Source organism: Neophocaena asiaeorientalis, unplaced genomic scaffold, assembly GCF_003031525.2.
Source record: "Neophocaena asiaeorientalis asiaeorientalis breed wild unplaced genomic scaffold, Neophocaena_asiaeorientalis_V1.1 scaffold162, whole genome shotgun sequence".
NCBI classification, from domain to species: Eukaryota; Metazoa; Chordata; class Mammalia; order Artiodactyla; family Phocoenidae; genus Neophocaena; species Neophocaena asiaeorientalis.
Window position 1 is genome coordinate 3,867,464 of NW_020172637.1, and position 12,495 is coordinate 3,879,958.

Here is a 12,495-nt window from a genome sequence, read left to right on the forward strand (position 1 = left end):
TTAATTAATTTAGTTTTGGCTGCGTTGGGTCTTCGTCGCTGTGCAAGGGCATTCTCTAGTTGCAGCGAGCAGGGGCTACTCTTCATTGCTGTGCGTGGGCGTCTCACTGCGGTGGCTTCTCTTGTTGCACAGCACGAGCTCTAGGCGTGTGGCCTTCAGTAGTTGTGGCACATGGGCTCAGTAGTTGTGCCTTGCAGACTCTAAACTCAGTCGTTGTGGCACACAGGCTTAGTTGCTCTGTGGCATGTGGGATCTTCCCGGACCAGGGCTCAAACTCGTGTTCCCTATTGGCAGGTGGATTCTTAACCACTGCGCCACCAGGGAAGTCCCCCATTCATTTTTAAAGTTGGCCCAATTACTTTGGATAAAAGTTTTCATTGTTCGTTTAAAATTTTTTTAAATGTTTAAGAATTTCTAATGCTATTGCATATTGAGATATACATCCTCTAATTCCAATCTTCTAGGGGAAAAAAAGAGTTGTAATTTTCTTACTCTTTCATATTTATTTCTCTAAAGGTATTAGAGACCTCTCTGAACTTAAAGAGCTAACGATGAAACAGTAATGTGAGAAGACATCCAACAAATGCCACCAATCCCTGGTCATGCTGAAAGAATACCCCGTAGGCTTGAACTCCACAGTACTTGTCATTCACATACCAAACCACTTAAGAAGTCAATGTATCTATACAGCCAACAACTTTGCACCTTTGGAATTAGACCTATTATGTACGACGTAAACAAAATGAACAAATGCTCAGAGCAGGAAATGCATTTGTGCAATCTGACTTTTCTGACTACACAAAATTTCTTTCTTCTTCCCAATCTTGTTCTGGAAACAAAACACATTAATCCATTCGCCAACCTAACTGTAGAACAGAAAACAAAACAAACTCTTTCCAGTTTACCATCATTGCTCATGACACAGACCCAGAGAACTTGAATGCATATAAGATTTGAGTTGGTATAGAACTGGAAGCATCTCTCTTGGGAGCCCTTACTCTGTTAAAAGTTTGGTGTCACACAAACCATTTCATTCCTGTGTGGGCTTAGCTGAGTCTCCATGAGTCAGTGTCTGAACAACCAATGTTTAGCAAGATAATGCTGTACACAGAGAAATGCTGGTAAATACAAGAAAATCCTGTTATCTTCTCTGGTTATTACCCAGTTCAATCAAATTTTTGTCTGGGTTTTTAAACAGCTAGTATTTAGAATGTTAACTATTTGCTCTTTCAATGCCAAAGTGGTCTGTCAATTTCTGTCATCCTGTTGTACTCAGAGCCATACCTGTATCCCTGCCAAGGCATGTTGGGCCAGCTTCACATTCTTGGATTCCAAAGCCAACTGGAGAGGCAGCAGGCATTTCTCCCTGGCAAACACATAAATAAGGACAACATGTGAGCTCAGCAACGCTGGCAGTCAAGTGATCCAAGCCTTATGTACACCCACCCCCAAATGCCGCCACACATGTACACAAAACTATGACCAATAATGAAACTGCACATGGATTTTTAAAAACACAGCCAAAAAAAGCTGTGCAGAAATCATAGCATATCATGGGAATTCCCTGGCGGTCCAGTGGTTAGGACTCCACACTTCCACTGCAGGGGGTTCAATCCCTGGTCGGGGAACTAAGATTCCTCAAGCCGCGCTGTGCGACCCCAAAAAAAAACAACAACAACAACAACAGCATATCAGCAGCTCACTTTCTTAGGATGGCTACAGAGAAAACATACACAAGTACTCTCAATTGTTTTGGTGAACTAATCATCACATGGTAAGTCCCTTACCAGTCCATGAACACGCCCTGCTCTTTCCAGAAGTAATATAATTGCCTGTACTCAGTACACCTGGGGTGTGTAACTCTAGAAAACAGTGTTTATTTAGATTTCTGTGCTGTGCTCACTCCTCTCCCCGACCTGGCAAATGAGGGCATCACCACCACTACTCTGCCTCATGGACATAAACTGAAATTTGATGCACTTGTCAATTTCTTCCCCAATTCAAATTGTTCAATAATCACTTATAATTTATGAATTTGCCCTTTAGTCTCCATCAGGGAGACCTAAATTTTGTGATGGATTATTTTTATTTATTTTATTTTTGGCTGCGCTGGGTCTTTGTTGCTGCTCAGGCTTTCTCTAGTTGTGGCGAGAGGGGGCTTCTCATTGAAGTGGCTTCTCTTGTCACGGAGCACAGGCCCTAGGTGGGAGGGCTTCAGTAGGTGCAGCCCACAGGCTGAGTAGTTTCCACACGTAGGCCCTAGAGCACGCGGGGTTCAGTAGTTGTGGCACGTGGGCTTAGTAGTTGTGGCATACGGGCTCTGTAGTTGTGACTCACGGACTCTAAAGTGCAGGCTCAGTAATTGTGGAGCACAGGCTTAGCTGCTCCACAGCATGTGGAATCTTCCTGGACCAGGGATTGAACCCATTTCCCCTGCATTGGCAGGCGGATTCTTAACCACTGTGCCACCAGGGAAGTCCCTGTGATGGATTCTTTTTTTTTTTTAACATCTTTATTGGAGTAAAATTGCTTTACAATGGTGTGTTAGTTTCTGCTGTAGAACAAAGTGAACCAGCTATACATATACACATATCTCCTCCCTCTTGTGTCTCCCTCCCACCCTCCCTATCCCAGCCCTCTAGGTGGTCACAAAGCACCGAGCTGATCTCCCTGTGCTATGCGGCTGCTTCCCACTAGCTATCTATTTTACATTTGGTAGTGTATATAAGTCCATGCCACTCTCACTTCGTCCCAGCTTATCCTTCCCCCTCCCCGTGCCTCTAGTCCATTCTCTATGTCTGCGGCTTTATTCCTGTCCTGCCCCCAGGTTCTTCAGAACCATTTCTTTTTTTTTAGATTCCATATAAACATGTTTCCAAGACAGAAATACAAACCAACCATCAACAGCTTTGATCCATGAGAAGTACCTGGCGTCGAGTGAAAGACAAAAAAAATGGCTTGAGAACTATTTGTATATTTTGAAGCTTAAGAAAAAAATAACTGGGCCCTAAAATATGTTAGGAATAAACCAAAAAGGCTACAAAGAGACATCTATTTTTCGGTAAGAAGCATTCACTCTAAACAATTAAACAATAGATCAAGAATTTTAATCAACCCATTATTTCCCCACAGAGTTACACTGGCACAACAAATGAAATGTTACTTAGTTTTACCAGGTTCCTCCACCCTCACTTAAACCAGAGCAGCCCCACTTTTATCTGTTTTATATTTTCAGCATAAACTGAAAGATTCATTGACTTTAGAGAGTATGAAAGCCACAGGGTAAGACTACAGTAGTCGTTGGAGGAATAAGGGTCACTGTTGCAGAACACAGTGAAACAGTTCATTATAGCTCTGATTCCTTCCTGTGCACCCTGCAGCTTTTCCATGGAATCCTCCATCAGCAGCTCCATGACAGATTGAGAGAGTACCAGACACTCCCCCTAACGCTGGCCACAAAGAACAAAACCAGACTATCGGAAAGAGCATTCAGCCCTCCTAATTCTTCTATCCCCAAGTTACAATACCCCCACTTTTACATGAAAATTGATTCACACTACAGCCATTTTTCATTAGTACATCCTTTGACAGGTGGATAAATTACCCAACTGTGTTACTTCCAGTTGGGTGGCTATAATTTTGTCGCTCTTACGGTTATCATCAGTTTCTCTCAGTTTCAAGGCAAACACTGCTATGCAGTCAGTTAAAGCAGGAATAGCTAATTTTCCCAATTTTGTTTCTTTTATTTAATCACAACCAGTTTACAAGCTTAGAAAAATTAATTGGAAGGGTGAAAGTCAAGTGAGAATTAGCAATAATGGGCTGATGGAGGAATTAACAGAAGAGCCATAGAACTTCATCTGGAAACCCCTGAAACAATCAAATTTCCACCAGGCTTAATTCACTGTGAAAGAACTTTCATCTCCAGTTTTTGGAGTCAGATCTGCCAATGAGGGCATGATAGTAGTGAGCAAGTGTCGATGTCCCAGACTCTTAACAGTCTCATAGCCTGGGCCAGTGAAAGTCTCTGTTGAGTGGCTGTGTGCTGAAAACGCACACGTATGACACATTTCTCATCCAAGGCACCAAACGAGAGTGGATGCCACAGCAGCAACAAGGACGTTCCTAGAATGCTGAACCCCCGACCCTTAGGGAGCAGCATTATGTTTGCAAATAAACAACAACATGCTCACATGGCTCTGCCCTTGACAGTACCAGTCCTTGAAATCCTCATTCCACTCTCTTACCTACTTCTACATTCACACAATTTCTATTGCAGACCGGAAACAGACTGCTGACAAATGCCAGGACTACCAGGTCCCACCATGATTCCAGGGGACATCATTGAACTGTTCCCCATGCCAGTCGTGGTCACCAGGAAGGACTGGAAGATGTAATTGGTTCAGCTAGGTTTGGGTTTAATTGCAAGGTATCACCATTTAGTGGAAGGACTATGGGCTGTGGAATCACACAGACCTGGATTCAAACCCTAACAATTATAAATTGTTCAGTCTCGGTTAATATACTTAACTCTGTTGAATCTTAGCTTCCTGGACTTCCCTGGAGGCGCAGTGGGGTTAAGAATCTGCCTGCCAATGCAGGGGACATGGGTTTGATCCCTGGGCTGGGAAGATCCCACATGCCACGGAGCAACTAAGCCCATGTGCCACAACTACTGAGCCTGCACTCTAGAGCCCGCAAGCCACAACTACTGAGCCCATGTGCCACAACTACTGAAGCCCGTGCGCCTAGAGCCCGTGCTCCGCAACAAGAGAAGCCACTGCACCGCAACGAAGAGTAGCCCCAGCTCTCCACAACTAGAGAAAGCCTAAGCGCAGCAACAAAGACCCAACGCAGCCAAATGAATAAATAAATAAATATTTTAAAAAAAATCTTAGCTTCCCAATCCATAGCAAGAGCACCTTAAGACCAATCCTGCAGGGTTATAGTAAAGAGTACAGAAAATATATATCAGGGGTTGGAAAACTTTTTCCATAAAGAGGCAGACAAACACTATTTTAGGCTTTTAAGACCACACGGTCTCTGTGCTCCACGCTGCTATAGCACAAAAGCAGTCAGAGACAACATGTAAATCAATGAGCCTGGCTACATTCCAATAAAACTTTATTTACAGGACTTCCCCGGTGGCACAGTGGTTAAGAATCCACCTGCCAGAGCAAGGGACAGGAGTTCAAGCCCTGGTCCAAGAAGATCCCACATGCCGTGGAGCAACCAAGCCCATGTGCCACAACTACTGAGCCGGCGCTCTAGAGCCCATGAGCCACAACTACTGAGCCCATGTGCCACAACTACTGAGCCGGTGCTCTAGAGCCCATGAGCCACAACTACTGAGCCCATGTGCCACAACTACTGCCCAGAGCCCGTGCTCCGCAGCAAGAGAAGCCACCGCAATGAGAAGCCCGCGCTCAGCAACAAAGACCCAACACAGCCAAAACTAAATAAATGAATAAATTCATTAAAAAACCCAGAAAACTTTATTTACAAAAACAGGCAACACGCCAGATTTGGCCTACAGGCTAGTTGCCCAGCCCTGATATAGACAAAGGCCCAGCAAAGACCATGATTTTCCGTACAGGATAACAAGGTCTATCTCACCTTGTCATAGTATCCAGAAAGATTTTGCAAAGGACATAGAGCACGTGTCCTGGGAGGGTCTTAGCAAGACAGATTTCTCTTAGAAAATCAGTGCTTCAAGGAAGCGTCGACTGACAGACTTCATCTGGGTACTAAACCAAGGCACTCCAGCCATCCAACCAACACTTGAGTGCCTGCTGTGTGCAAGGCACCGTCATGGATGCTTGCAAAGACCCAACAAGGAACAAGACAGAACAGATACTTGCTTTCATTTTATTCATGGGATGAAAAGGAGAATAAAAATTACTTGTTATTTCGCTAGTCTACCAGTCACCGTCACCTTAAAATAGGCATTCTTACCCTTGTTCTACATTTGAGAAAATGGAGATTCAGAGAGGGTTCACAGGGCTTCCCTGGTGGCGCAGTAGTTGAGAGTCCGCCTGCCGATGTGGGGGACGCAGGTTCGTGCCCCGGTCCGAGAGGATCCCACATGCCACAGAGCGGCTGGGCCCGTGAGCCATGGCCGCTGAGCCTGCGCATCCGGAGCCTGTGCTCCGCGGCGGCAGAGGCCACAGCAGTCAGAGGCCCGCGTACCGCAAAAAAAACAGAAAACAAACAAAAAACAACAGAGAGGGTTCACAGCCTGCCCAATGTTACATGGCTAAAATCTATCGGAGACAATTCAAATGGAAATCCGTCTCGCTCCCAAGACCAAGTTTCTTCCAACACCCTTTGGTGTCAAAAGATCGGAGCAAAGCTAGAATAGTTCTGTTTTTTAAGCTTTTTTGGATCATGAACACAAAAAGATCTTCTTCCTAGAGGAGCATGCAAGTAATTTCAGGGGATTCACAGGCCCCCTCAAGCCCTAACTCCACATAGATCCCAAGTTAAGAGCCCCTGCTTTCCGGAGAAAGGACCTGCCCAACATGGCAGAAACCTCCGTGTCTGTGTAAGAGAAGTGGGCCATGTTCCCTGGCTGGGCTCAAGGTTCCACTAGGATGAAAAGCTTTGAAGTGATATTACACTGAGCCCTAAAGCAGAGAGGTGGCTGTGTGTGTGTGTGTGTGTGGCTGTGTGTGTGTGGCCGTGTGTGCGTGTGTGTGTGCGTGTGGCTGTGCGTGTGCGTGTGGCTGTGTAGGAGGTGAGAGGGACGACTAACCCTCCTCAGGATCCAAGGCCTCTCAGCGCCTCAGCCCCAGCAGGCCCCTAGATGAGTGTCATGAGCCTCAGATCACGACTTTGACGTGAAACGAACACACGTGGGGCACAATTGATTTCACTGCTTGCTCTGTGGTACCATAAAAACCCTGCTGCCTTAATTTTTTAAAGTGATTTTAATAACAGAGAATAACAGGCCTGTGAATTGAGTCTCAGGATGAAATTTATAATGAAGATGCAACGTGGCACACACTCAGCCCCCTCTGCACAGACCATCTTGGAATAAATCATCTTTTGATCTTGCTAGATGATGCCTAATTGGGGAAAGGGCATACCAAAACCAACATTCAGTTACATCAAGCGATTATTTTTTATGCACAAGCATGTGCAAGATCACTCTTGCCTAATTAAATGTGGACAGTGGCCCCAGGTTTCATGCCTTGGCATGTCATTATTTCTTAAAGAAGAATTAGCAGCTCTGCACATGCATGAGGAAGACATTATCCCGTGACAGTGTCTGGTTGTGTCAAGGAGGCTGAGTCTCTCTCCTTAACTGTGTTGTCATGGTTCACAGACAAGCTTTATTGGGCTGGAAGATAACAATGGACAAAGGGATATTAAAATGGGTGAATAGGGGAACAGATAGGATTTACCAAAAATTACCTTTCAATAATGAGCACAAAAATGAACTTCATGTAAAACCAAACCTGTTTCTGAATTTTAAGTTGCTTCCTCTTTGATGCACTACATGGGACGGAGCACAAAGATACCTTAGATTTCTGAGGTCTGCTTATACTGTATACTTCTAGGATTCTATGATCTAAGCCATTTATTCAGTAACTGCCTGGATTCCCTCACATAATAACCATGGCTCTGATTGAATATCAGCAGCCTGTATGTCCCAAGTACCATGTTCACCCCGTCATATTTACTATTTTATTATGTAGAGATTTAACTGTTGACAAAACAAACTAAGAGAGACTAGATTACCTGTCCAAGGCCACATGTTTGTAAATGACAGAGCTGTGATTTAAGTTTAGACCATCTGTCTTCAAAACCCCTGTTCTCTGGCCTCCGCCAGCCGGCAGCTCCCCACCAACTGTGGCATATGGCACCCTGCTTTACAAACAGCAATTCAGATGTCCACCCGTTTAAAAGAATGGGGACAGACATCAAATAAGTAATGTAAATTATCTTACTGTGAGGGGTCGTTCATGAAGAAATGTGTTACATTTGACAGTTGGAATGCAGTTATGAATGTAGTTATGGAAAGGTATATACAGTTTGGATGAGTGGGATAAATGCGGCTTTGGATCTAGCTGCTGGGTTCACGGACAGCCATCACTTTTCCTAGTAATCATGACCTTTCCTAGTTTGAGTACAGAAGGTTTTTCAGCCCCTTGTTGTGACACTTGGGATATTATTTGTGTTTATGAATACCGATGCTTTAAACAGTTTGCAGCAACACTGATGAATTTTCATTGACTAAGCTTTCGCCAGAGCCAATTCACTGAGCCAACTGGAACTGAATTGTTTCCTTAATTGATTTTCTCTGCAGTGCAGTTAAAATGTTTCCATTTTCTTTCTATTTTCACTCCTATTTTTATGAAATTATCTTCATCAGTAACCTCTATATTTCGCAACGAAGATTAGGTTCATCCTTCAGGAACTGATCTAGGTCCTAGGGATACAACTGTGAACATAAAATCCCATTTCTCCTGCAGGATTTCGAGATGCCTTAGCAAGCCTACTGCTATTATTATGTAGAACATACGAAAATGCCATTTTCTGTACATCGGAAAGGGTTGAACATTCATAATTTTACATGATTCACTCTGTTAAAAAGAATCCTAAATAGATAACCAACAAGGTCCTACTGTACAGCACAGCGAACTATACTCAATATCTTGTAATAACCTGTAAGGAAAAAGAATCTGAAAAAGGATATACATATATATGTATAACTGAATCACTTTGCTGTGTACCTGAAACTAACACGACATTGTAAATCAACTATATTTCAATAAAAATTTTTGAGAAAAGAATCCTAAATAATATAATATGGTTATGCTCATATTTTCCCTCAAAATATACTTTTATTATATTTCATTATAAAAGGCATACATGTACATTACAAAATCCAAACCATACAGAGAGACACACAACAATGAAAATCAATTAGGGCACTACCTAAGAAGAGAGCTGGGCTGAATGCTGACCATGGGTATGTCCAGAGTGGCATGGGGGATCTTTCATTTTCTATTTATACTTTCTATTTGTATTAATTTTTATATAATAACTCTAGAATATACTGATATAATCTGAAGAAAATATTCAAAAAGCCACAAAGTCACTGGCTCCTCACAAGTTAACATCACAGTATTTTCTTCTCCTGTTCAGCTCAAAAAGGTGAGTGAATCTGCACATACACAGAGAAAATATTAAATATGGAACTCATTTTCTTCCTGGCACTTACATCAACAGTACAAGTGTCCTTTTTAGCAATTATATGTACACTTCTTGTTTATAAAGTAAACCTCCATTTACCTGATGGGCCTCACTATGCTAATAGGCTTTTGTACTGAGAGGACAACTGCAGACAATTTAGTAGGTTATCAATCACCTGAAAATTTATAAATACTATCTAGATTTTTATCTTTGCTATTTGACATGTCTAATTAAAAAATAAGCCGTAAAAGAATAGAAAGCAACATAAATACGAAAACATTTTGGTATACTATTGTAATAGGGAAATGGGTTTATCTTTTTCATTTTAATATTCTTGCAATATTTAAAAAATATAAAACATAACAGGTCAAGAAGATAATTTATAAGAGTAAATTTTTATTCATTTTGAAAAAACTTTTTTCCAATGACTTATTGACACATGTAAGTTACATATAACATTGTAGAAGTTTAAAGTGTACAACAAAATGATTTGATATATGTATATATTGCAAAATAACGACCCCAATACGTTTAGTTAACAAGGATCACCTCACATAGCTACAATTTTTTTTCTTGTGATGAGAACTTTGAAGTTCTATTGTCTTAGCAACTTTCAAATATATAATGTAGTATTGTTATAGTCACCATGCTGTATATTATATCCCCATAACTTATTTATCTTTGAAAAAAATTAAAGGTGGCTTGGTATTTTCACCTGCAATCTAGAATTATCAATACTACTACTTCTACCAAAAGACATAAATTCTATGTAATCGGGGGAAAAACACTAAAGGTTTTTTTTTTTCCCCCCCAGAGGACAAAAAAAGAGAAAATAAAGTCCATATTAATCATAAGGAAGTTGTTCCTGATTTTTTTTTAACAACTACTGAGCATCTATTATGTCTGGGGCACTGCACATGGCACTGAGTAAAGAACAGAGGAAGGGCTTCCCTGGTGGCGCAGTGGTTGACAGTCGGCCTGCCGATGCAGGGGACATGGCTTCGTGCCCCGGTCCGGGAAGATCCCACGTGCCGCGGAGCGGCTGGGCCCGTGAGCCATGGCCGCTGAGCCTGCGCGTCCGGAGTCTGTGCTCCGCAACGGGAGAGGCCAGAACAGTGAGAGGCCCGCGTACCGCAAAAAAAATAAAACAGAGGAAAACAGATATCATTCCTTTTCAAGATAGGGACAAGTGTAAATGTGTACATTAACCTTCTGAATGGATGAATGAGTAAACAAACGAACAAATAAATAAGTGGAAAATGCCTAAGAGGTGTTAACATAAAGGCCATTTAAAGATTGGTTGAGCTTATAAAAATAAACAAGTCCGGTAAAAAAAAAAAAAAGACCAAATCAAGTGGCATTCCCATTCCATTGGATACAACACTCTGTGTTGGACACAAAAGACTGGCTTTTCTCTTTGGATGGAGTGTTCTGTCACTTTCAACCAGAGGATTACTAACTGATACAAGGGAGAGGGACAGCGGATGTCACAGAAGTGCCAATTGTTAAAGCCTTAGTGTGCCACACACCAGGCTAAGGGCCTAGGCACACAATTTCATCTAAGCTGCACACCAACCCAACAAGGAAGGACGAATGTTATCGACATTTACTGATGAGGGAAGTGAAAGGGAGAGAGGACCGGTCACTCCTGGACAAGAGCTGGCGCAGCGCTGGACCCCTGAACTCAAGCTCCTTAACATCATGTGACGTGAGTGGTTACCATTTGTCACTCTCACACCTGTTCCAAGACCTGGTTAAGCATTTCACACACAGCAAGACCGTGAAGCACCCTTCACAAAGAAACTCCTTTCTGTCCATCATCAATCCATCCTTATACTTCCTCACTTTATCTCCCACATCAATCATTCACGCATGAACTTTTACATTTTTCCACTTATAAACCCCTCCTCACCTCCATCAACACACTTATCAGTTCCTCACATAACCACTTCCTGTGGCACCACGGAAAGATTTTACTCTTTAATTCTGTCATCAAAAACAATTTGTCAATGTATCTCAAGAGCTTAAAAATATTAGTATGCTTTGACCTAAGATTTTCTATTGTATGAACCTTTTCTAAAGAAATCATCAGAGATATAGCAAAGTATCACGTGCAGAGATTTATCTGTAGTTTTATTTATAATGTAAATAAGGTTAAATAAATTCTGGTACATTTCTGAAATGGAATAACATACAATAATTTAAAGTATCTTGAAAAGTTTTTATTAACACAGGAAAATGCTTTGAAGATGTTATGTCGAAGAAATTTAAAATGAGAACACAGTGTAGAAAATATACCATACCATGGTCCTACACTTGAATTAAAAAGTTATATACACACACAAGTGAGTGGAGGAGAAAGGGACTGAGGCTGGAAAGAAATTCCTCAAAACCCCTCTGGAATATATCTCAGTCTTTGGGGAACATGGATGGTTTTGGTTTTATTATTTACATGTTTCAACATTTTAAAATCTTTCAATAATAAAATATATTACCTTTAGAAATAGAGAAGAAGGGAGGCTAGCCCTCTCCTGTATGCGCATAAACACACACTCCCTTTCCTTCAAAGCTTTGGTCTAGGATCCTCAAAGGCCGTGTTTCCAGTAGCGGCTTCAATCTAATCCTTCCTGAATTTCCTCTGTGCCAACTTCATCTCTTCATCAAGTCACTACCCTTCCCACTTTATCAAAAGCTGGGCAATATTCCTGGAATAGTTTCTCTTTTCCCAGACATTTCCTTAGCATCTTTCAAACACTTACTGAATTCTTTCTTCTCCCCAAAACCTTTGTGGCTGAAAACAGGCTTGCTTATGACCCTCAAGTATTGATAGAATTACCAAAGTCACATGTATCTAAAATCAGTATGCTTAAATTAATTTTGCTTCTTTCTATGGCACGTTTTCTTCCAATCAAGCTTCCAGGTTTACAGTGTGAACATGCTAACAGAATGAAACATGCCTATGGGAACTGCCCTGCCCTCTAACATGGAACCACAGGCATTTTGTTACTTAACGATTTTTTTCATGATGAAAATGCTCTGACAGACAATCTAGAGGCAAGATTCTGCCCAGAATCTCTGTCGCGGAGGGGCAAGTAGAGAGAAAGCACTAGAACAAATAAGATTTCTAACTCGAATACTCAAATCTTAGGGAAGAAGAGAAAATGAGCCGTACCACAACATCATCTTTTTTATGTGCTGATAACTTTATGCAAATGGTAGTTACCTGTTGAAAAACAGTAACCCTATGCAATAAACATCATTCAGAAACACCTATATAACCAAAAACAGGTAACT

General features: G+C 41.8%; 1 protein-coding gene across 1 annotated transcript in view; it reads right to left on the reverse strand.

The window, feature by feature from the left end:
* ARFGEF3 (ARFGEF family member 3) overlaps window positions 1–12,495 on the reverse strand; it is a 176,542-nt gene that overhangs the window by 133,356 nt on the left and 30,691 nt on the right. The window contains exon 3 of the mRNA XM_024739413.1: window positions 1,285–1,366. Within this exon, the coding sequence (XP_024595181.1) occupies window positions 1,285–1,366 (82 nt within the window). The remainder of the gene's footprint in view (window positions 1–1,284; window positions 1,367–12,495) is intronic.